Genomic DNA, 26,996 nt, shown 5'->3' with positions numbered 1-26,996 from the left:
ACTTCTAGAAGGTTCCCGTGTTTGACCACAAGATGGAGCCGTGGGAGTATTTTTGTTCTTAGCAGAGAGGCTGTTTGTTGACGTCTGTGCGCAGGTAGGAGTTGGGTTTAAAACAGTAAGAGGTGAGCAGGATGAGTGGGTTTATGTAACATATGTTCAGTGTTAGACTTTAACGATATTTTTGGAAAGTGAGGGCATTTTATCTGATGCTCACTTCTTGTTGCAGTTGAGGTGAGAATTAGGTTCATGTTAAGGCTTGAATGAAATGTATATATGATGCCTTGCTGTGGATTTAACTACCTAACAGAGTTTAAATGAGTAAACTGCAACAGACACATTAATGCAGCCGTAAGATTAATCCAACATTATCAGATAGAACAGGAAAATGCTGACATGGAACATTTTACTGTTCTGTACTTATGTTTCCTTAAAGGTCCAGTGTGTTGGATTTCGAGCAACATATTGGCAGAAATGGAATACAATATAATACCTTTGTTTTCTTTAGTGTATAATCACCTGAAAATAAGAAGCACTGTGTTTTCGATACTGTAGAATAAGTTGTTTACATCTACACAGGGAGCAGGTCCTCGTCCACGGAGATCACCATGGTGCACCGCCATTTTTCTACAGTAGCCCAGAATGGACAAACCAGACACTGACTCTAGATAGGGGCCATTTACATTTTCACATTAGCCTCTGTAGGTAACAGCCCATTTGCAATTGGCAGCATTGGAGCTTAAATCACCACACCTGTTTAGAGGGGAAGTGACCTCTGCAGATAATTGGGCTCCCAATAAAAACCTCCTGAACATCTGGATCTGGATCGGCCTGTTTCTGATGAGCCAAACAGCATCAGATAAACACTGATTTGTGACGTGAAAGAACTTTAACCAGGAGAAGTTCCAGCTGGTTGCAGTCTGCACTCCTCACCACCACAGACTGTTCCTTTAAGTAAGGCTTTGAATGCAGGACTTTTACTAATAGTGGAGTGTTTTCACAGTGTAGTATTAGTACTTTTACTTAAGTAAAGGATCTGAGTACTTCTTCCACTACTGAGTGTATGTGCTTGTATCTGTACTTGTACATGCTACACAGTGAGGACCAAATAATGTATTTTAGCAACAGAGTGAGGACAGTTTTGCAAAGTGAGGACATTTTGGCTGATCCTCACAAAGACAGAGGTACAAGAGTGTGTGTGTGTGTGTGTGTGTGTGTGACTCTTACTTCTGGCAGCGTCCACACTTGATGAGGCTGTTAGCTTCTCTGACAGACGAGTCGTACATGAAGCCGGGATACGCTGTGTCGCAGGGCTGCAGAGCCTCCACCTTCTTCTGCTTATGACCTGAGACGCACACACACGCACACACACACACGCGCGCGCGCGCACACACACACACACACACACACACACACACACACACACACACACACACACACACACTGTGAGAACTGAACCTGAAACAAACTCCTCCTAATTCTAATAAAAACTCGTCCACTGACTAAAGGACGACAGAAGTCTTCTCATCATCTTTCTGTACCGTCTGTATCAACACACACGACGTACTCACTTGTATGATAGCCAGCTTTGCCTGAATGGATGAAGATGGACCACACACCCGGGTGATGATGACAGTGATAATGATGATGATGGTGAAGATGAGGATGAAGATGAGGCCGCCATTGTGCAACAGAATGTTGTAAATGAGAAATAAAACAGCGATGAGATGACGAAAAACAAACACAACACCTTAAAGTTTTGCTCTTTGTTCTGAGCTGTTGTTGTGTTATCATTGGTGAGAAAGTAACTAAGTAAATTTACTCAAGAACCGTATTTAACTACAGTTTTGAACAAAATTCCTTCAGCATAAGGCCAGTTAGATTTAAGACTTTTTAAGACTTTATACAACGGCACTCTGAATGAAATGTAAGACAAGTTTACAACAACCAAATTTGAAGAAAAGCACAAACAAAACAAAACAAAACAAAACAACAAAAACATGAACCGACATTATTTCCTCGTGGCAAGGGACAATTTAGTGACTTATTTGGTCAAGTTAAAAATTTAGATGATCAACTTCAAATGCTGAAAACCTTCCAAACTTTCTTCGGTGGAACACGTGATGAACAATGAACACATTACATCATCATAAAGTATCCATTTGGTTTACCTTGAAAAAAGCTTGTTCATTTGTCAGTTTATTGTGAATTAATGTAAATGTACACGAGTATTGTTTGTTCCTCTATCATGATCTACGCCATGAAATGTTATTTAAAAAATAGATTTTACCACTTAATTTGAAAGAAAAATGATTCATAATATCCTACTTCCCATGTCTGAGCATTTTTAAGACTTTTTAAAACCAATTAAGGCCTTATATTTTAGATGAATGGATTCAGTGCCTTTAAGGACACTTTTTGAGGATCAGCTGGAGGCCTGACTTTGAGGCACTTAAGTATTTCCATTTTCTGCTACTTTATACTTCTACTCCACTACATCTCAGAGGGAAATATAGTAGTTTTTATCCAACTAACTTTCATTATGAGCTGTAGTTACTACTGTTTAACTACATTTGTTACTTAAAATATGATGTATATTATAGATTAAGATAACATAGGGGAGATTAAAAGCTACAAGGCAGTATATAACATAAGTAAACTAAGCCTCACCTTTACGAGCTGCAATATTAAAGTGATGAACACATACATGCATTAATAATTACACTCCAATAATATAATATAAATTATATTATTGTACTTTTACAACTTTAAATCAGCTACAGTTCTACTCTACTCTGATGTATTTCTCCACTGTGGTATTACTACTTATCCTACAGTCAAACATCAGAGTTCTTCTGTGTTTAATATCTAACATGTTCACTTCTTACCGTCCACAAAATAATCCGAGTGCCAGAGACCACAGAGGTTAAAGTCCAGCAGGAACCTGACAGCAAACACAAACACATCATTAACAACAAAAATCAGATTTCAAATATTAAAGTGTTTATGTGTTCACACACACACACACACACACACACACACACACACACAGATGTGATCTGTTCTGTATCTACATACATGTCACACAGTAGGTACATTTAGTGACCATGGAATCAGTGAGTGAAAGTCTTTTTCTACTCAGTGATCTTTAAGATCATTCATTTTGTTTAATTTCTCTCTCAGAGGTGGTGGATTTCATTTTACATTTGATTTATGCATATTAAAAAACATTAAATCCAGCACACTGACTCATCAATATTAAAAATATCCACAGGATATAGTTCACATCCGATTAAGGTTTGAAATGCAAAGATACAAACTCAGCTTTAACACTGGAATTACTGCCTTGCCCCCGCGATCCAGTCAAGTTACACTCACAGTTTACATCCGTGTCAGTGAAAACATGGATGCTTCACACACACATGATCTATACAATCAGCACAGTTTTAAGGTGGACACCTAAAATGTGGGTCACCAACTCAGTATCTGAGTTGCAACTGCAACTGTAGGGTTCCCACACATTTCTATTCACAAAATTTCAAAACTTCTCCACGATTTTTCAAGGACCTCTAATGAAACTGAGCGACAATTCACAACATATAACACCAAGAGAACTGTACGGGATACTTTACTCCAAATGTTGATTATTGTGTGAAAATTAACAGCAAGAAGTGTCTTTGTGGAACATTACGATGTCACAGTCAGGCTGACCTTTGACCTTTGGGTTATAAAATGTCATCACTTCATAATTTTACCCTTTAAGACATTTGTGTCAAATTTTGTCATTATTAGTGGATGAATACTTGAGTTATGGCCAAAAACATGTTTTGTGAGGTCACAGTGACCTTGACTTTCTACCACCAAAATCAAATAAATTCATGATCGAGTCCAAGTGAACGTCGGTGCTAAAGTTAAAAAAAAGTCCCTCACAGTGTTCTTTAGACATCCCAGCTACAGGAATGAGACAGACACAAGGTCACAGTGATCTTGACCTTTGAGCACCAAAATCTTATCAGTTTATCTTTTAGACCAAGTGGACGTTTGTGCCAAATCAGTAAAAATTATCTTGAGGCGTTCTTGAGATACTGCATTCACAAGAATGAGGTCACAGTGACCTTGACCTTTGCGCTATTGCCACCAAAATCTCATCAGTTCATTGATAAGTCCATGTGGACGTCTGTGCCAAATTAAAAAAAAAAAAATCCCTCACGGTGTTCTTTAGGTATCTTGTTCACAAGACTGACATGAACACAAGATCACAGTGATCTTTGACCACCAAAATCTAATCAGTTTATTGAGTCCAAGAAGACACTTGAAAAAATTCCCTGAATGCATTCTCTAGATATCACATACGTATCAGATGTATGTACGTAGGGACAACCCGAAAAACAAAATGGCATCCAGCATAACAAGTTGGCTGTCACGCATTTTCTGTTTCATGTTTGTTTTGAATAAACTGAAATAATGACTAAATGAACACAAACAGCAGTCCGTTACAGAACATCTGCAACTTTCAAGATTACAGAGAAAAAAAAAACCTTTCTTTGAATTTCGCCTTTACCTGGCTGTAATAATCTCACCTGTTCACTTATGTTAATAAAGTTAATGAAAAAGCCACTGTAAATTATTAAAGGTTAAAAAAAAGAAAAAGAATATTGAACATCCTGTTGTCTCAAATCCTTCAGCTGCATGGTCACAGGTGTGTCTGTTACTATTACTCACCTTTACTTCCTGTCACTGTCCACTGATTAGGGTTGGGTACCGTTCATAACTGAACCGATACGGTACCGGTATCTGGAATTCAGTACCGGTACCAAACGGTACCTTATTTCGGTACTTTTTGTGCCTGTTTTTTATATTAATTTTTATAATAAATGAAAAAAACAAATCTGTGTGACTAAATTCTTACATTTTTACATGTATCTCACCATAGCAAGTTGGAAAAAGACATATTCTGCCATATATGAAGAGGGGAGACTCTCTGGAATCTGGCAATATAAGAACCATGATGCTGGGACATTCTGTCACTTCACAGCTGTCCAAAACATGTGGTTTGTGCCAGGCGGACATGATTGCCAGTATTTTTTCATTATTGCAAGAAATTCCATTGACTCATTCACAAGTCAAAAATGTGTTTTATCTGAAAGAAACATGCAATATTTACATCTAAGATCATAGAAAAATAGTCAACTAAGTGCAATGATGTCCTCCAGGGCATTGGGGGGGGCACATGTCCCCCTCAATGTATATGGTGACTACGGCCCTGTCAGCATGCATAATTAGACTACAGTTGTCTGGGTGCGCAAAGGTAAAGTGGCTGGTCTTGTCATACAAAGTTTGATGGAGTGTCAACTGGACAATATGGAGATATTTGCATCTTGAAAGCCGGACTACAAATGTGGATAGACAGGGAGAAACACACGCAAGCCTAAGACATAGTAAGATATGATATTCCTCACTATATGAAGTGACTGATAACAAGATCTGTATAATGGAAAGAAATTCGTCAGGTTTTTATTTTGTAGACACTTGATCTGTATTTATAGCGTGATGGGATGACAGCACAATGATGTGTGTGGTATCCCTGTGCTTTCATGTGATATGCGTGGCATTTCAGTGCGAGCCTGCGTTTGCGAGTAATCCATCCAAGAGTAATGTGTGTGTGCAGAGCTGTATGAAAGCTCTGTTATACATCATTTTATTGTTATTTTATCGATTTTTTTTTCGCTGTGAAAACATTGGATTACAGACAAGTGCTTGGCCTTGTAGGAAAGCTACAGTTCTGCTGTTTCCGTTGATATGCGTGGCTTCTCGCTATGACGCACAGTCGCGGAGAAAATCCACAGAGAAGAACAGGTGTGAATTTGGACGCACTATGCGTCGTTCAGGCCCAAAGTCTAAACTTCTCAGTTTCAACATTTCATTGAGAACATTTAGGAACAGTGCTGCACGTTAACTTTTGTCTGCACATTTTTTTTTTGTTGCCATTGTTTCTGAGTCTGAGGTGCGAGTCATGCGCTCTCGCTCCACCTCCACCTCAGGTACCGAAATTTGGCACCGATTCATTTTAAGTGAATCGGTACTCGGTAGTACCGACGTGAATCGGTACCAAGTACAAAAAGTACTGAGTTTCTGTACCCAACCCTACCACTGATAGACTATGGAATAACAAACAGCTGTTGATACTTACATCAGAGCGTTGGAGAAGAACCATCTGATTAACGCTGCGATGCCATAAAACGGCTGAGGGAGAAAAAAAACAGCAAGTTAATAAAGAAATGCACGTTAGCAAAATACTGACATAAAAATTAATTTCCACAAAGTGAGAAAATTAGCTCATCTATAAACACGACAAAAGTAGAAGATCAAGATGGTCTTATTTTTATTTGTCAGGTCATTAATGTGTCATTTTCCTGCTCTAGATGTTTGAGATTGTGCTCAGCTTAACTCCTTGATACACCGTTGGGTCGTTTTATCTGCAGCAATGCATCATATTCGAAAAGATCATCATGTGTTAGTAAATGGAAACACTAAAATGAAGTACAAGTTCCCCGAATTACTGTACTTAAGTACAGTACTTGAGTAAGTAGACTTACTGTAGTTACATTAAGCCACTGAGCTGATGCACCTCTTTCTAAAACTGTGATTATATGCTCATTACAGCAACAGTGACTGAGCCGAACAGAAGTTCTGTTTGGTTCATAGTAACTCACACTAAGCAGAGGTCGGGCGCTGCTGGCGTGATGATGACTGTTCTTGCACATGGCCTGGTAGTCATACAGCGACACTCTGCAAACAAACAAACATACAGCCTCACTTCAGTAACGTCTGACTTCATCCATCACACACACACACACACACACACACACACACACACACACACACACTGTGTTCAGTGTTTTCATTTGAGTAAATTCAAACCTACATATCATCAAAAACAACTTCACATGTATTTTTTACACATTAACATCAGTTGAACAGCTCGTCTGGTAGCAGAATCAATCAGCTGTCTAAACACCTTCATAATATCTCTCATCATATCTTAACGTGTCTTATAAAGTACATCCAGTCTGTCACTCATACTTTCTGTACATTCCCATCTTGATCAGCGACGCCATCACAGACCCGTCCACCTCGCCAAAGAAGCGACCAACCTGAAAAAGACATGAAGCAAATGTATTAGTTTGTCTCATCTGTCCACACAGAGACAGAGAGACGGCCGTTACTCAACACAGTATCATCGGCTACATGACATGGATGTCTAATGTGTACAATTCTTTGACTACTACCAAGAACTGAGTCCTTGATTCAGAAAATTTTCAAGGATGCCCGTGTGTATCCTCAGCACTCTTAAAGCTCTTGTAGTAATAATATTTAATGTTAGAAATACTGAACTATATTTAATAAGAAATACTTTAGATTTCTAGCTGTTTCCCCCTGCTTCCAGTCTTTATGCTAAGCTAGGCTAATCATATCCTGATTCCAGCTCTGTATTTACCAACACAGATAAGGCAATCATTTCTATCTGAACATCTGACCCTCAGGAATAAAGTGAGTAAAGGAGTGTATTTTCCAAAAATGTTGAACGATTTCTTTAAATAAGACGTGCATCAAACAGCCTCCACCTTCCTCCTCTAGTCTATTAATCTTCTCCCTTTTCTTTGCTATGCTTCTCTGCTGCTACAATTCAGTTTCCCCTTTTTTATCCAATTTATTTCACAATGCTAAGAACAAACTCCTTCAGTTTCAAATCATAAGTAGGTCTTACAGATACTAAAACGTTTCCAGTAAAGACAGAGACAGAGCGGAATCAAATTATTGTCACTGCAATTCATTTCATTTCTGTTGGAAGTCTCCTCCAGCCTGCTGCTTACAGAAAACACTAGTTGTAACACAACAGATGCAAAAATAAAAATAAACGGTCTGGTTGCTGAGTAAAAATACTGGAAGGTTACACCGGGAGTAAAAACAGATGGTGTGAGGTGTTAAACTGTGATTTAGAGTCATTTCAGTGCGTCTGCAGTGAGTCTGGCCCTCAGCAGCAGCAGCAGCACCGGAGTCTCTGAATTATTCAGAGCGTTTTGTCTCAGCAGCTCTGTTCACGTTTACAAGCTGCTCTCTGCCCACTCTTTATCTCCGTCTGGACGGGATTTTCCCAGCAGCCTCGGAGGGCTCGCAGGTTGCTGAGTGTTAGCAGTAGGATGCTGCTTACACTGAAACCTGACCCTCTGTTTACCTGACAACAGCAGCAGCAGCAGCAGCAGCAGCAGCAGAGGGTAAACGTGCTGGAATAAACTAAAAAATAAGCAGTGAAAGCATCAAATTTCTGCCAGAAGCTCTGCAGCAAAACGCAGCTTCACTTCTGCTTCAAGTCTTTTTATTACTGCTGTATTATATTCAGGACTGCACCAGCACTCTGAGAGAACAGCTACTAGTAAAACACCATATCATTAAATCACAGATGGTCTGCACGGATTGGAGCAGCTCCCATTCTGAGTCAAGGTCTGAGGATTAAAGGAAGAAGTGTCTGTTTGTCCTTCGGTCCAACACTTTGGTCCACAGTCAAATCAACAACTGTTGGACAGATCGCCTTAAAATTGTGGTTAAGACCTCCACGAGGATAAATCCTAAAATCTTTATGGAGTGTTACACTAATAGGTGCCAAGCCATTGTTCCAACTGCCTGTTATTTGGAAACCCCAATAGTCTTAAAAATTGTCCCGAAAGCCAATTTGTCGGACAGGCCATTGTCCCGAAATAAACGTCCATTGCTCCGGAAATACACACTCTCCCTGCAGTTAGAAAGATTCATGAGCTAAAATCGGTCGGCCCTGCCTCTAATGTTTCACACCCTCTTTGCCCGGCTGATTGGGAGCATCTGTGTGTATATCTGGCTGTCAGAGAGGAAGTCTGGTAACTTTCCAACAGCAACAATCGGCTGCTCCGAACATCAGACCTTTGATCTGACAAACAATCATCTGTCCATTAAGAAAAGTGAGTAGCTTGTTCTTCTGAGAGGATTAAGCCCTCACTACCATCACAATATCACTGCTGCATGGAACACTACATAATGACAGCAAGGGAAAAAGGATTTTTATGGTCACACCTAATACAGGGTGAATTCTTTGAGCAGTGCAGTAACATACAAATCAATTAACAAATTCAAAGCAAAGATGTGAAGAGACAGGAATGACACCAGTGATGCAATCGTGCAATCTGTTTGGTTTCTGTGACGCTGTGTTGCAAAGCCCATCAGTGTTTAGACCTGGCTAAGGGCCGTTTCATAGTCGACGCAAAGGCACCCAGATGCGAACACACTGGGGCGCATCGAGACGCATCGAGACACATTGGCCGCCATGATGCATGCTTGCGTCTCAAAATGTGCTGTCCATTTTTTTTAAACGCAACGCGTGTAATACCATGTGTTGCCAGCGGGGGTGATACTGCAAGTGACGTACTTGAAATTAACCACTTTTTTTATTCACAGAAGAAGCAGGTATGAAATATGGCGGGTTGCGTGCGTCGACTATGAAACGGCCCTCTAAGATTGACGTTACTGAATCACAAATGGAGGACAAACTTATTGTTGCTGTCTGTGGGCACCTACAGCTCTATGACTCAACATCATCATGAAAATATGTATTTGTGACCTTTGCAAGCTGATTTGTTAAGCTGCCTCTAGGCAAAATGCTTTAAGTTATCTAAGTTGGTCTTTTATTGTGGAAAGTAAACAACAGAGGGAGTGAAGTGGTAACGCAATATCATGGACAAAATGATAAATAACTAGAAAAGCACTCAGAAAGTGGAGACCTCCGCCAAGTAGGTGATATTCCCCCTCTGCATCAGAGTTAGGTTATTTGCATCACTATCATTATGAGGTTATATATGCCGTCACCATGGAGACACTGTGGTGTATTTATTTCCTTTTTATTTTGTACCAACACAGAATATAATATGTTTTTTTTACATTTTTCAATTTCTTTTTTCCAACACAGAACATTAATTTCAACTTTAGAATTACAACAATATTTAGCAGGTAGAACAAGACGTGCTTTCTGGCCACCAGATGGCGCTATTTTCACCGTCTTAATTGCTGCTGAGGCTGTCAGACCGTAGACTTTATATATTATTTTATCCACTTTGCTTCAACCGATCACCACCAAAATTTTATCATCTGTTCCTTGTCCCATTATCCACCTTTCCTGAACATTTCATCAAAATTTGTTAATAACTTTTTGAGTTATTTTGCAGACAGACAAACAAACAGATCAACACCGGCGTAAACATAACCTCCTTGGCAATAAAGGTAATAAAGGTAATAAAGAGTGTTGCTGGGTCAGAACACGAAGCCTCTGTGTTCACTTGACTTGATTCCAGCAATTAGTTGTACTTTACAACAAACCAGGTTAGCCATTAACTGTCTTCCCCAGATAGTAAGCACAGCTGTTATATTTGTTTATTTGTGAATATTTGCCAGTAGCTAAATACTCCAAAAAACCACTCCAGCGGCCGTATTCATACTAGCACGTGAGGCAAAAATGTTCTTTGCATTTGGTGTGTACGCACCATTAGACTGAATTTCCATCTGTGCGGTCTGACGGCCTGCTGTAGCTTCTGTGGTATTTTGTTTCCCTACTCTGCCTCTAGTTGCCATCCCCTGATATTTTCACCTAACCCGAACCAATCGCACTTCTCTAGCTTGAACCTAATCAACCCAACCAACTAAGGCAACAAGTATCAGCCAGTCAGAGGCAGAGCAGGGTGGTCATGCCTTAGCCACAGTATGAAGGTCCATTATAATACAACATGATTAGCCATGCAGTCATGATTAAGAGGATGTGGACGTTTGTGTCTGGGGATAATGGGCTGTCAGACAAATGGAACATTTTTCCAAATGTTGGGATTTAAGCAGACTTCGCTGATTTAATCAGCCACAATTCATTGTAATACAGATGTGACGTGGTAGTTTTTTTTCCAATAGCCGACTAAAAAACCAAAACTCTACTTGAATCGCATAGGCCCGAAAATAATATTCAACAACATTATGATACAGAAATATGTAGAAATATCAAAATGCATGTTATTTATACATGGGATTTAAATCTTGTTATCTGCAGGGTACTGAACCAACTCTTCACTCTTCACTTGAACGTTTCCATGGCAACGAGTAAAACAGTCTCAAGGTTGTCTAACAGGGGCTTTCGTTCTCTGTCCTCGCAGACTTCACGTGGTGATAGTGAACTGGTCACAGTATGTATGATTGAAGTACGCAAGGGATCAGTCCACAAGTCCAGAGGGTGGACATTTGGATTCAGCCTATAATTATAACGGTGTCAGACTGACCTTAAGCTGAACCTGAGATGTCCTAAAATGGCCACCGTACAGAGGACACAACTTTAAATATAGTGATTAATAATAGTAAGGAGAAGTCTTCTCTGGGCATTATGATGGTCTCTATCTGTTCAATAGCTTTCTGGTGTGTGATGAACATGGAGCTCCGTGATGATGATGATGATGATGATGATGATGATGATGATGGTGTGACTGCTGACTGTTAGTCCTTTCATTTCAGGGCATTATTGGACCTTATAGCTTGTGTTTATCAGTCTAACTGATGTGTTCTCCTGCAGCAGTGTCTCAGACAGGATCATTGATCAAACAGACATTTCCTCTGCACACGACCAATAACAACCCTGCGTCACCCCGCTCTCCACACTTCCTCACTACGACCCATTTCTTTTAGTCAGCACTGACTTAATTTCTCTCTTGATTAAATATTTACAGAGCCCTGCAACGCACCGCGAGCTGCACCTTCACACCACACCGGCGAAGGATTCTGGGTGTTTCCACAAAACTTCCTGTAAAGTCCAGAGCTCAGCAAAACATGGAGGAAGCACTTTATCATAATATCTGCTTAGTAAGGCCGCTGGGAACGCAGCAGACATGCAAATAATGAAAAATGAGGTTCTACAGTAAATGATTCTTGTTTTAAGGTTACAACACAACATTTTGCTGCTGTGTGTAGAAGTTAGATTTCCATTCACTACAGCAATGTCACACCATAGTTTCATAACACATCTCTTCACTGAGATTTGTTTGAGTGAGAAGTTACAGTCATCACAAATGAAAGAAAATTAAATAATGACTTTCTTTAAGCTCTACCCTCTGGAAGTTATACTGGAGGTGTTACCAGCCGTGACTGCTCAAGATATAAATCATTTTCTGAAACTGATTACTCAATCATCCAAAACAACTGCACCAAAGATCTAGTTTTGTACAATTCTGCATTTGCTGCTAAACTTAGCTTAAAGTTTCACAATACGTCAAAAAGAAACTGTAATTGTTGTAGCAAAGGTGGAACTGGTCGAGTAGATGTAGCTGTGAGCAGCTGACATGACTCACCCACCAGCAACATCAGCCACCCACGATTAGTTCCCTTCGCTCCTTGGCCTCTATAAAGAGTTAAGGCCCAGACACGAGTGGCGACAAGGCCAACTGTTGCATCCCCTCAAGTCACCTGTGTCTTGACTAAAAATCTGCACTTGAACACACCATAAAGACTACAGCCAACCAGCACGTATGTTCAGTGCCTGCCTGAGAGGAAATAACTCTCCATACAGCAGGCGATGGTAGTCTGTATTCCACTGGAAGACCAACAGGACAGATTCTAAATGCTAGCATGCTAGCCAGTTAGCACATTAACAACACAACATGATCAATCAATTACAGTGCGCTATCTGACAATGACACCAACAGTTAGGAACCATTTCTGCTGCAGGGCTCAATGGCTAAATATAATCTTCCCTAACATATCAAGCTTGTTTAGATCTCACGCCCTCTTAACTTTAGTCGTTTGTTTGCTTTCCTCACTTTCACTTCTCTCCTCATGCGCTGAGCTGAACTGCAAATCAAAATGATTTCTCTCAGTCAGGCTCCTCTGGCTCAAACACTGATTCAACATGCTGAATTCACAAGAGCTGACTTGTGCCAACAGTGAAGGACACACCACAAAAACTAAGGCAACAGACGCTCACTGATGGCCTGACACTGACCAACAGCCAGCTGTTGGCTTGGTGTGTCAGGGCCCTGAGGTTAAAACGGAGGCAGCTAAGGTTAAGAGAAGGGTGAGGCATATATCTTATTACTTAAAAGGTGACTAACATCTTAGTAATTCATACAATTTTCTCAAAATTGTATGACTTTTTTGCAAAATATAGCAAAAATCTCATGGAATACATAACAGATTACATTTAGGGCATGTATTCAGTGTAATGGACTACGTTTTGAAAGTAACCCTCATAACTCTGGGCCACATAAACCCAACCACAATCGGCCCACATGTGCTGTGTACAGATCTGGGCCACATTAACCCAACCACAATCGGCCCACATGTGCTGTGTACAGATCTGGGCCACATTAACCCAACCACAATCGGCCCACATATGGCATGCCATCACATAAACGTTGCCATCATTGCCGGACCTGGCCCATATCCGGTTAACATACTACTTGCCATGCCAGCAGTAGGCCAGCAGTGCCGGCTTGATGCTGGATCTGGCCCAGACCCACCTGCTATGTGGGTTCGTGTATAATGAATCATAAAGAGGGTCACTGCTACGTTTGACCTCATTTATTCACAATGGTGGTGGGCGTGGTTATTAGGGGCGTCTTGTGTAGGCTCCAAACAGAACATGGCTGCAGCTGGACATGTCTCAATACACCTCTAACTGTGCCGCCAAGCAAACGCGCCTCAGAGCTCCTGTGCTGTCTGCACGCAGCTAAATGAGGTAATATTTGTACATTTGATGCAGAATCAACCTCCTTCTGTGGAAATGATCCTCATCACAGCAACAGTCCAACTCACAGTCCAGCACTAACAGCCACACACAGCTACAGTGACATTATGAGTGTCTTCAGAAAGTTGCTGGAAACTGAAGCTCACTGATATTAAATCCCCAAATACAGTTTCTCTGTCACGTTTAAATTCCTTTGGAAGTTTTGAGGAACGCCTCTGCACCTCAACGGACAGAACCTGTAGCTGTCAGTCTGTCTGCTGTGTAGCTACATGCCCATTAGCCCACAGCGTCATTAACAGGCGGCTCGCTCAGTGTGTGACGTGCACTTGGAGATAAAATATAGGCCTATATTAATGAAGGTTCATTAGTACGGTTTGTATTTCTCTGTAATGTAGCACAGTGTTAACAATGTTACTGATACTATTCTTTCTCACACCTTCAACTCAAACCACCAAAATATATCATTTCATCATTACATTCATATCAGAAACATGCAGGAGACTAGTCCACTGATGGACCCTGATGAGGACTGTTGGTCCACTGATGGACCCTGATGAGGACTGTTGGTCCACTGATGGACCCTGATGAGGACTGTTGGTCCACTGATGGACCCTGATGAGGACTGATGGTCCACTGATGGACCCTGATGAGGACTGTTGGTCCACCGATGGACCCTGATGAGGACTGATGGTCCACTGATGGACCCTGATGAGGACTGTTGGTCCACTGATGGACCCTGATGAGGACTGATGGTCCACCGATGGACCCTGATGAGGACTGATGGTCCACTGATGGACCCTGATGAGGACTGATGGTCCACTGATGGACCCTGATGAGGACTGCTGGTCCACTGATGGACCCTGATGAGGACTGTTGGTCCACCGATGGACCCTGATGAGGACTGTTGGTCCACCGATGGACCCTGATGAGGACTGCTGGTCCACCGATGGACCCTGATGAGGACTGATGGTCCACCGATGGACCCTGATGAGGACTGTTGGTCCACTGATGGACCCTGATGAGGACTGATGGTCCACTGATGGACCCTGATGAGGACTGCTGGTCCACTGATGGACCCTGATGAGGACTGCTGGTCCACTGATGGACCCTGATGAGGACTGCTGGTCCACTGATGGACCCTGATGAGGACTGCTGGTCCACCGATGGACCCTGATGAGGACTGTTGGTCCACCGATGGACCCTGATGAGGACTGATGGTCCACCGATGGACCCTGATGAGGACTGATGGTCCACCGATGGACCCTGATGAGGACTGTTGGTCCACCGATGGACCCTGATGAGGACTGATGGTCCACCGATGGACCCTGATGAGGACTGATGGTCCACCGATGGACCCTGATGAGGACTGATGGTCCACTGATGGACCCTGATGAGGACTGCTGGTCCACTGATGGACCCTGATGAGGACTGCTGGTCCAACGATGGACCCTGATGAGGACTGCTGGTCCAACGATGGACCCTGATGAGGACTGTTGGTCCACTGATGGACCCTGATGAGGACTGCTGGTCCACTGATGGACCCTGATGAGGACTGCTGGTCCACTGATGGACCCTGATGAGGACTGATGGTCCACTGATGGACCCTGATGAGGACTGCTGGTCCACCGATGGACCCTGATGAGGACTGATGGTCCACTGATGGACCCTGATGAGGACTGCTGGTCCACTGATGGACCCTGATGAGGACTGTTGGTCCACTAGGAACAGTCTCAGTCGGGGGCAGCTCTTCCCCCACTCATATAAATAGGGAGGACGTCATAACCAAAACACCTGTCTTAAATCACATTTTGTTTCTTTTTTTAAATAAAAACTTAAAAAGTTTCCACACTATCAACATACTGAACTGTGGTGCAGTTTGATCCGGGGAGACTTCACACCTGTAATTTTGGTTTTTATCAAATGGAAAAGTCTGAAAATTGAAACGAGGCGGGTGCAAAGACCTTATTAACATCAATTTGGAAACAAATCATCCCAATCAGACTGTTTGACAGAGATCTTCAATGAGTGGATCCACAGACACAACAAACTGTTACAGCCCTTTGTTTACAGCCTGCTCACATCTACGTAGAGATCACTGTACAGTGTTTCTCTGGAGAGGAGACTTTGGACTGCAGTGACATATATACTTATTCAGCAGCTCTGTACTGAAGCTGGAGCCTGTTTGACCCTCACAGCCTTACAGATGTCACAGGGTGACAGCTAAATCTCACCCAGCCTCAGCACAGCCAGATGCTGCACAGCTGGCAGCCTCTTGGTCACTGTGACTCTTCTGAGGCACAAACATCACGGGTTTGACTCGCGGTAACAAGTCCTGAACCGGACAATGAGCTGCAGCTCCAGAGGGTGATCAAAGAAATGAAATAGAAATAATTTCAGCAGACAAGGAGGTGTGGAGCATGAACTGTGTGTGTGTGTTTATGGTAGCATGGTGGGGTCTGGATTAATCCTCCATAATATGGCTCTTAACAGGCTGAGTTAATCCAGAGCTAACGAGCAGCTGTTAGATGGACAGCAGCTCATAGGCCGCTCGACTACACACACCCAGGGACACTTTAAAGGCCTTTAACTTGAAGTTATATATTTGTACAAGAGATGAGGAAGACTGCAAGCAAATGAACATGGATGTAAATGATGCCCAGTTTTAAATAGACATTTTTTGAATCAGCGCAAATGCATTCAATGCTTTTGTAGAACTTTTGTTTCTACACAAGGAAACTCCAGAGGGCAGCTTTCACTCTCAGAGCGGAGAGAAACTCAAAGCAACAGAAAACCTAAACAGTCACATATTTTAGTTGAGTTAACACTTCTTAAGACAGATCGACCTGCCATACATCCGACAGCTTGCTGCGCTCTGTTTGAGCTCCGCCCACGGCTGGATGAGGTCATCAGGTGCAGCAGCTGCTATATTTCACTGCTAATGCACCACACGCACAGATTAAGACCATAACTGTCCTCAAATCCTGTGAGCCATCCAGATGTTGTTTATGAGCACATTCAATGATCCAGAGAGCTGCTGTGAAGCTGAGAAGCCTCCCGATGAAGTGTTCCTGCTTCATTAACAAAAGGGTTTAAAGAACGTCATCTGCAGTTTCTCTTATGTTTTCCAAATCACACTGATTTCCCTCCGTCCTCCTGCAACAGTTCACCTTTATCTGCTGGTCAAAGTTACATTATTGTAAAGACTTGTCTTGTTGGTGCCTTCAAGAACAATCTGACATCTGAAATTCCAGAGTGAGCTGCTGAACAGCAACTTTTCAACATTTATGTTTGTTTAAAGCAGCTTTTAAAATGGGACATCTTTCTGACTCAACACCAGACTGCAAACATTTCACTAAGCATCATAACCAATGAATATAAATGCAGACAAGTATTTAGTGAGCCTCAGTTCCCATCAGGCACAATGGGACACAACCAGAAGTGATGCTCACATGTAGCTGAGCTCTAAGATCTTACCTCGTTCCTCTCTTTGGACAGCAAGATGAAACCATTGTTGTCGACCAGGAAGCAGTTCAGATCCTAAACAGGAGGCAGACGGAAGAGGAAGAAGAAGAGTGTGTTACGTTTCTTTTAGCATTAGGACTGGTGTTTGGTGACGAGCAGACAGAGCAGGGAGGATTACTTACAATGCTCTCACAGCTGAGAGGACACACGCCTTCGATGGTTGAACACTGAGAGAAAGAGACGAGGTGTGAGGGTCAAAGGTCGTCATATCATCACAAACAACATCAACAAGCTGAATCTCTGACATCAGAGCTGCAGAAGCTGCTTCACAGCCCAGCTGAATGCACACGAGGAAGATGAAGGTAAAGACCAGGAAATTATAACTGCATCAAACAAAGTAAGATGATTTGTGTCTCTGTGAGGGACAGGGTAACGTTTAGTAGTCGTATCAAGAGAATGATCCTCTCAACCAAATGTTAAAGTTATTACAAATTCAACGCAGCAGTCATTACTTTTAAGAGTTTGAAAATAAAAAGACAAAAATGTACAACAAAGAAAATAGTGCTGAATAAACTTTGACTCTAAACACGAAGTAAAATCAGAGTTACACTGAATAAAACACATGAATCAATGATCAGTGTTTACTCACGTCTGTGTCGCTGGGCTGGAAGCAACAGTGTGATGAGTCGAGGAAGATGTGAAGGGAAAAAAACACAGTAAGGATAACTGTATGAAAATCATTAAACTGCAGTTTAATAGAAATAATTAAACATTGGGACATTTTAAATGACATAAAACATCACTTGGCTGAACTTCTTCAAACTGGGGGTGCGGTGACTGGCATCTACTGTAGCTAATACACTGACTATTAAAAGCTATCCATACAACCCCACATCCAAAAACCTGAACTATCCCTTTAAATGGCCACTGGTGACTTTGCTCTCCTTGGGCAGTGAAACAAATACAACAGATGATAAATACACTCGGGTCAAAAAACACAGAGGCCAGAGAGAACAGTTAATGTCAGATGGAAGAGATTTATTTTAAAATGACTTTAGTTGTTTTTAAACGACAGAAACGTTTTATAAAGCTCAGGAAGTGTAAATCAGTGGCGACAGGATTCAAATGTGTTCTGTCGGTGATCAGATGAGCTAATGTCAGCAGTGAAGCAGCCCTGTGAATACATTAAACGGCCTGTCACAGCTGTCAGCTCTAATTAATAATGTGATCTGCACCATCAACCTCTGCAGGACATCTGCACACATTCAGCTGCAGCTCTGCTTCACTGAGCTGCAGGAGACGCTCACAAGGTCGAAGACCTGCAGAGTGTGTGTGTGTGTGTGTGTGTGTGTGTGGATGTGTGGATGTTTGTCTGTCTCGTGTCGAATGTGTGGACAAATTCTGTCTCATGAACTATGGAACTGAACAAGTGTCCCAGAGAGGCTGTAATCCGTTAGATCCTTACTGCGAGCAGGGTGAAAATAAAAACAGGTAAAGTCCGTCCTGAGGAGGGCGCTAGAGGAAAGATCCATTAGGTACCTAAATGTTAAGTGTTTATCTTCTGTACGCTGGTAACTTTTGGTCACCTCAGACTCTGAGGGCTCAGTCACATCAGCGTTCATTACAAAATCTGTCATGATTTTATAGACTCAGTGGAATCGTCATGATCACTGGGACTGCCTTTCAAAGGTGCGGTTAAATTTGCTCTGAGCTTTTCCATAAAGTTAAATTTTAATGAACTCTGACATGTAAGTTTGAGCCGCTGACCTGCAGCAGACTGTCTTGACAGTACTGACCTCTGAAGAGTCCAAAATAGAGCCGGGTTAACGAAGCACAGAGCTGCACTTTGAGCTGAAAGCTAAATTTAGCAGTGTGTAGGATTTAGGGGGATATATGGGCACAAATAGAATACAATAAGTATGTTTTCTTCAGTGTCTCATCACCAGAGAATGTAAGAATCCTTTTGGTTTCGTTATCTTAGAATGAGCTGTTTATATCTACGCAGGGAGCAGGTCCTTATCCAGGGAGATCGCCATGTTTCTACAGTTGTCCAGAGCAGACAAACCAAACACTGACTCTACATCGGGACATTTAGGTTTTCATGTCGGCCCCTGTAGTTGGCAGCCGCTCCGCGGCGAGAGCGTTGACAAAACATCCATCCATTCATCTGCTTATCTGGGGCCGGGTCACAGGGGCAGCAGGCTGAGCAAGTACTTCGGATATCCATCTTCCCAGTGACCCTTTCCAGTTCCCAGGCCAGATGAGATCTATAATCCCTCCAGGGTGTTCTGGGTCTGCCCCGGGGCCTCCTACCAGTTGGATGTGCCTGGAAACCTCTAAAGGGAGGTAACACCCTGATCAGATGCCTGAACCACCTCAACTGACCCCTTTCATTGCGAAGGAGCAGCGGCTCTACTCCTGTCCAGCCACACCATGGAGGAACTCGTTTCAGCCACTGGTGTCCGTGATCTTATTCTTTCGGTCACTACCCAAAGCTCATGACCACAGATTAGAAAAACAGTTAGTGTTCATACTGATGTGAAACACCTGCTCCGTTTGCTTTAGAGACTCAAAGAGCTGTGTGGATAATTCAGCTCCCAGTAAAAACCTCCTGAATAAACCAGGAGAAGTTTCAGCTGTTTGCAAACCTCTTCACTAGATTCCAGTAAATCCTACACACTGCTTCTTTAACTGTAAAGATCAGAAAAGAGGCCACTTAAACAATAAAAACTTAGCTGAATGAGGAGCATGAGAAACATTCATCTCTACTTTGGTCTCTAAAGGGTCAAATCAGCTGTTTTACATCTCATTCTCTTCACACTCCACTTTAATCTTAATATGAAAAGTCAAAGAGACTTAATGCGCACAATTAATGGGTTCTACTCCCTAATGAAGGAAAAGGAAAATTAGAAAAATGACCTCTGAATCCAGAGGATTATTATTGGATGGTCACACAGTAATAATAATTTCTTCGTCCTTGGAAAACTTAGTGTTGCTTAAAATTTGATGACACACTTAGTATCTGCGAGCTCAGTCGCCAACTGGTAGACTTCTGCCTGACTGCAGATCATGCTGCATCTCTATGCTCCCAATTTAACTCACAACTTAACAACCTAACTCCATTTTTCTTTTCAACAGTCAAACTGCTGCGACCATAACGTTCACCTCTTGTTAATATTAGAATCCCAGTGGACACCTGTTGTGTAGAGCTCAGTGTATTCTGGGGTCAAAGCTGATTTTAGTTGAACTCTGGTCACTAAACTACATATACTGGTGTGACGGAGCATCTGGATGCAACAGGGTCAACTGGGGACAAAGTTTATGACCCCAGTCTACAATTATGCACCATCAATTTACCTCTATCAAGAGTGTTTATTTTTGCCACTGACAGGCTCAGATTGTTTTTAGAACTGTCTGACAACATTACTGAAAGGATCCTACAGACAAATGAAACGTTTCTGATCTTTCACTGCTCTGTCTGTTTGTTACTGTGATCAAAAACAACAGTGGGAAACATTAGTGAAAGTTGGAAAGGGAGTGCTGGGGAGATTCTGTTGTGTTGGAGTACAGAAAGTGATTTTAAACTTCACGGCTGAATATTTAGCTGATTTTGACAATGTGGAAAAGTCCGCGAGATTTTAGAACAAGACTTCCCCTAGAGCGAGACACAAATCAGCAAAAGGTACAGAAAATGTTCCCTTCCTCTGTTGGGTCTTTTCTGTAAGTTATCAGACACGTAGAATAAAACTTTGCGCCTGTCTGTGGCAAAACCAAACACTTTTATTGGACATAAACGGATGTTGAACAACTGCCCGTCGGGGTTACATTTGTAGTTTCACTACTGTGGCTGCAGTGCTCGCTCTCAATACTGGACCAGTTTCATTAATAGTCTTTCCCATTAGTCACTTAGACCCTTTTCCATTGTCATTTTGGTCATTGTTTTACTTTAGGATGTAGATGTTTTCATTAACAGTAAGTTAATAATTGTAATGTTAAAGATGGCGGTGTGCCTCGCACCATTTACTAGTCAGCCCTTGTCTGCGTTTTTTGGCCCATTGAGTATGCTGAATCGGAGTTGGCGCAGCCTGTTGGCCGTTCAGCTCAGCGCACAATAAGACAAAGGAAAGTGAGGAAAGTAAACAAACAGCTAAAGTCGAGAGGGAGTGAGACCAAAACAAACTTGCTACATAAAGAAAGAAAAGTTTTCTTAAGTCACTGAGCTCTTCAGCAGAAATGTTTCCTGATGGTTTGTGTTATTGTTCACTGGCGCACAGCAAATACACTCTGTTCTTTAAACACTGGATTGTGTTGTTAATGTGCTAACTGGCTAACTAGCATCATGATGGTCGTCTGGTTTTTCCTATTTGAATGACAAATTCAGACCACTGCCATCTGCTGGTGTGAAGAGTTATTTCCTCTCATGCAGGTGCAGAACAATTTTTGCAGTACAACTTTTCAGCTAAGGCACAGGCGACGCGAGGTCGTGGTGTGTCTGAACATTTAAAATCCACCATCGATCGACCTGTAGTGTCCATACAGCTTTCCTAACGCAATACTTTAAGGGGGCTGCAGAGCGCACCAAGAAAAACAGCAGTGAAAGACGGTGAAAAAGACAGCTAGAAAATAAATAAAACGTGTGTAAAGAATGCAGGTTTCAAAATGTTTTATGGAGGAAGGAAGAACATTTAACGTGTTTGTTAGATCAGAAGAAAACACACAACGAGTTTTGGTGAGACTGAGGTGAGACTGAGGTCAGTGTTGGAGGGATAAGTGTCTGTTATCAGTTAAGGTTCAGGCTGGTGTCAGTGTTCTCTTTAGTGACATCAGCCATCATGTGTGAGAGTGCGTCCTCTGATCACCTGCTTGGCGATGGCCCAGAACCTCTTTTCCAGCCAATCCAAGGACATCTGCACTCCGATAGCTAAAAATAGAAAACACACACACACATATACGCATTAAAGACAGACGCAGGACAAGATGGACTCTGCAGAGCTGAACAATTTGCTGTTTGTGGAGGAAAGACGGAGGACAGGAAATCAATTCGACCCTGGGTTCACCTCCGTCGTGTCCTGACGCTAATGAAGGGATGTAAACACTGATGAGCCTGATGGTGTGTGTGCTCCCTGCAGACGCCGTAATGACGCCCTCAGTCCCTCAGCAATGTACTGAAGCTGCTTTATTACTCTGAGTATCACAGTGAGGTACACAGCGAGTATTTAGGACGATCTGAGTGACGTCAGATGTGTGTGAGAGGTGTTTATTCAAGTACATACTAATGTTGAGGTATTTTTACTTCACCTCTGCAGCCTACTCAGTGGTTAGATTAAAGAGGCTTGAATTGTGATTTGTCACTTCGTATTATGTTCATCTGATTTTCCAACAGTAAAAAGTTTGGTCAGGTTTTGGTTCTGCTGGTCCCATCTGGTCCCAACCGGTTTGATTTGATGCAAACTGGCTGAACCAGCATTTGTCATTATGACGCGTTCCGGAATACAACCGGCATTTTTTGAAAACCTGTTGGCCATATAAACCACAGACAGCACAAAACAGAAACAAGAGCTCGTGATGAAAAAAAGGACACACACACTCCAGAGTCCAGACTCTACTGAGCAAATATGTGACGGTGTAAACACTAATCATTTTGACTCATCACAGTGAAAGCGATGGAGCAGTGACGTACAATACGTCTGTTCCTGTTCCTCTTGGCAGTGCAAATGCAAACACAAAAAAAAAACAAAAAAAACAGCAGAGCTCCACACTGGGCAGCTCCTCTCAGGAGGAGCACCAGTCACCATGCAGTTATTATTTACATCCATGTCTGAACAAACATGGATGCTTCACAGAACATCTATACAATCAACACAGTTTCAAGATTAGTGTCACCAATTCAATATCTGACCAAATCTTTCCCCTTTTGTTCCCGAGATAAGACGTTATACCAGGAAAACGTTTTGCAGAACATCATGATGTCACAGTGAAGTCAGCCTTTGACCTTTTTGATATTAAATGTCATCATTTCATCACTTTATCCTTGTGCCCAAGAGGACGTCTGTGCCAAATTTTAAGAAATTCCCTCAAAGTGTTCTTGAGAAATTACACTGATGAAAATGAGACAGCTGCAAGGCCTTGGTGACTTTGAGCTTTGACCACCAAAATGTAGGGTAAGGTGAGGTAAAACTTTAATGTCCCCCAGGGGGGCAATTTGGGATACACACAGTACTTGTTAGAACAAAAAAACACACAGAATCAGTCTCACACACTGTCAGGGGTAAATCATGGACAATTAGTGGTCACTGCTGGTTAAGGAAAGCGACAGCAGACGGGACAACAGACGATCTGTAACACTTACTGCTACATTTAGAAAAGGCAAAACCTCCTGATGGAAACATCTGACACTCAACATGGACGGGATGTTAACCGTCTGAGACAATCAATGAAATCCGTTCATCTTTATTCCAAGCGGACGTTTGTGTGAAATTTGAAAAAATTCCCTTGAGCTGTTGTTGAGATATTGTGTTCACTAGGGCGAGACAGATGAGGTCACAGTGACTTTGTCCTTTGAACACTAAAATCTAATCAGTTCATCACTGAGTCAAAGTGGACATTTGTGCAAAGTTTAAAAAACATTCCCTCAAAGCGTTCTTGAGATGCTGCGTTTATGTATGTGAGTACATGAATATGTTGTACAACCTGAAAACATCATGTCTCCGGCCTCAGCTATCGACAGCACCAAGGCATGAAAACTCATTTAAAGGCTCCTTTTCAAAATATTTCCTAGATTACATGTTCATGTCAAAATGAATCATGGCCAAAATTTTGTTACTGAATGTAAAACTGTTGTTAAGGAACGCTTCTGTTGGTACCATCCACAACAATGTTAAACTCTGAAATAACCTCAAACCTAAAAAGAACATCCAGTCCTGGTCAAACTGTATTTTTGCTGTTGCTACCACCAGATTCTTTCGTTCATTAACAAAAAAGTGACAAAAAAGTCACTAGCAGAGCAATTAAAAAACACCACGTTCCTGCTGAGATACAAAGATCCGGTCTGAGCCGATGGCCTCGACCGCAGCAGCTCGTCACTCTGTGACCGCGGCGTTAAAGGACCAGCGGGGGTCGTTTCCACTCTGACCAACATAAAATCTCCAACTGCTTTTTGTCACTTCAATAATGAAAACTGTTCCTCACACGGTTCTCACACACACACACACACACACACACACACACACACACACACACACGTGATACCAGGCGACATGTCGAGCCTCTTGTGTACTGGTGTTATTGGAAAGCGGAGCAGCTGTAAAACCTTTGATTTCTGGTTGCTGAACGTTTCAGCGGCTGCAGATTTTTGGGCGATGCTGCAGTGCAGGAAGAAATAACTGCCGTCTGTTTAGAGTACAGAGGAATTCAGTGTAGGATATTAAATTAGTTACCTCCTTTTGATTTTAAGAGACGTCTCATTCTTTTTAATTCAAGCTCAAAGTCTGACATTTATATTTGGTTTACTGGGAAATAAAACTTTTTATTTATTCCTCCAAGATGTCGTCACAACTTGTCACCTGAACAACCACGACTCTTGAACAGAATAACACTCATTAATGTTGGATGATTACAGAGAATCGACAGTTCCAGTTGGCTGTGCAGAGGCGATTAACTTCCTCTTTGTAACTGAACACCTCGTCATTGATCATTGATCATTTCTTGTTAGTACCTTTCACCTATTAACTTTTCCTTTCAACTACTTGTGACACATAAGAACATTCAACACGTGTGTAAGGGGCTGCACACCATGCCGCGTTTTTTGCGCCCTCACAGCTGCGCTCTGAGACAATTCAAGTTTACCTGTTGGAATGAAGCAGTGCGCACTGCATGTCATGTGACGAGGACCAACCAATCACAGCTGACTGATATCTTTCCCTTCTTCTGTAAATATTCAGTCTGATAAACATGGAGAAGTTGATCATGTTAGTGCAGGGCTACCCAGAGCTTTACATCTGTCCCACAGACGACAGGCCGACACACTTACAAACAGCTCCTGGAAGAAGATCAGCTCTGCTCTCAGGGTTTCACATAAACAGGCTTGTTAAGGTTAGCAGCCTCAGACACATCCTGTCGCCGCGCTCTTGAAAGCTGGCACAAAAAAAGGCACAAAAGTAGCACCCAGCACCTGACTGTGTTTCCCAGGCAGTTAAAGACGCAGCATGTGTTCAGCTCCTATAGCTGATGTGTTGCGTTTTAGCACAGTGAAACAGATTCTTTCTTGTTTGGATCAATTTGAGATTTTTCAACTGCGAGCGTAAATCTCATTGTCCCTCAATCTGCTAGTCTATCTACTGGTAATGTGTCAGAGCTTCAGAAATATGTCGGAGTATATTTCTGAAGCGTTACGTATTTATTAAGTATTTCACTTACCTTATGTACGAGACAAGATTTGAGAACATTACGTAAGTTCAATAACCTAACGTTGACTTTTGGCCTCACACAGGACATGAACAGCCACCACAGACTTGAAATACGGAAATACGTAAAATGGCCCCCATTCATTCCCATGAAAGTTGCTCAGTGGTGCATAAAGCCAAAAAAGCTCTATTTCTGTGATATAAAATCACCCGGATCTTCCGCATTGTGGGGCCAACAGGGCAAATGCACAAGTGACTTGTGCGGCTCTTCTTGACTTTCAAAATGTTGTTGGACCAACTGGATCAAATCCTGATAGTGAAACAAGTCATTTCATGGCAGTTTTGATGCAAAAAAAAAAAAAAAAAAGTATCTATTTATCCATTGACGTACAGACGACTCTTTCACAATGTCTATGGGGAAAAAGTCTTTTGTGGCCCCATGGCATCATGGGACGGACCCAGACGGTGTAATTCCACTTTTGACCACTATGTAAATTTAGCTTTAAAGCCTGATGCGGTTCGTTGAGGCTTGCTGCGGCCACTAGAGGGCGCCGCCTACAATAAATGTAAATATGAGTCATAATAAGCTGCTTGTAGAAACAACCTATAGGGACGTGTTTGCTGCATTCATAACTATGAAGATATTTTAGTTTGAATTCATCACTTAACACAACTGATAAAAGGAGAACATTCATTTCTTTGTTATTGCATGTAAACAAGTTCAACCCTCGCTGTTAGGCGCTGCCCTTGATGCAGAAGTCAGTGAGAAATCCCTGTTGGTGCGACAGAGAGCTTAACGAGTCATTTAAAAGTCAAGTTTTGACGTCTACAGGCTCAGTGTGCAGCAGGATGTTTGTAGCAGAGGGAAGAAATGTGACGCTGCATTTGTGTTGTGACCTTTGGGTCCTCTAAACCTCTTAAGGCATCACTCTCCTTCATTCTTTTTAAAATAGCCTCTCTGCAGACTCAGTGGTCTGCGGCTTTGCTCCGCTGTTTGATTTCATTTCTCTGTTTTTTTTTCTCCTTTCCTGTCAGCAGCGTCCTTATCGCCGCCCTTCAGCGCTGCAGCTGCACTGTTTCTGCTGCAGTGTGCAGGACGAGTCCGCGATGGGACAACAACACACCCCATACATTTATTCTACTTCTCAACCTCACGTCAGTAAGCAAACTTATAAATACGTCACGGTGTGCACGAGGAGTTCATGATGACAGAATCTGCATTGTTATGGTTGCATGTGTGCTTTTATTTTACTAGTCGAGTGATGTAACTGGGCGCTGAGTGCAGGAATAAAGTCTGTTTAAGTGCTCCCCTGAGAACATTAAAGTTTTATGATCCAATT

General features: G+C 42.1%; 1 protein-coding gene across 1 annotated transcript in view; it reads right to left on the bottom strand.

Annotated features, from left to right (window-relative positions):
* LOC125887861 (voltage-dependent calcium channel subunit alpha-2/delta-4-like) overlaps positions 1-26,996 on the bottom strand; it is a 174,524-nt gene that overhangs the window by 2,722 nt on the left and 144,806 nt on the right. The window contains exons 28-37 of the mRNA XM_049574945.1: positions 22,114-22,175; positions 17,904-17,918; positions 17,437-17,481; positions 17,267-17,329; positions 7,081-7,151; positions 6,711-6,786; positions 6,188-6,240; positions 2,886-2,941; positions 1,569-1,589; positions 1,225-1,342 (exon numbers count right to left, since the gene is read on the bottom strand). Coding sequence (XP_049430902.1) covers positions 1,225-1,342; positions 1,569-1,589; positions 2,886-2,941; positions 6,188-6,240; positions 6,711-6,786; positions 7,081-7,151; positions 17,267-17,329; positions 17,437-17,481; positions 17,904-17,918; positions 22,114-22,175 — 580 coding nt within the window. The remainder of the gene's footprint in view (positions 1-1,224; positions 1,343-1,568; positions 1,590-2,885; positions 2,942-6,187; positions 6,241-6,710; positions 6,787-7,080; positions 7,152-17,266; positions 17,330-17,436; positions 17,482-17,903; positions 17,919-22,113; positions 22,176-26,996) is intronic.

The sequence above is a fragment of the Epinephelus fuscoguttatus genome, linkage group LG4, assembly GCF_011397635.1.
Source record: "Epinephelus fuscoguttatus linkage group LG4, E.fuscoguttatus.final_Chr_v1".
NCBI lineage: Eukaryota > Metazoa > Chordata > Actinopteri > Perciformes > Serranidae > Epinephelus > Epinephelus fuscoguttatus.
This window is presented reverse-complemented; position numbering and strand designations above follow the sequence as displayed.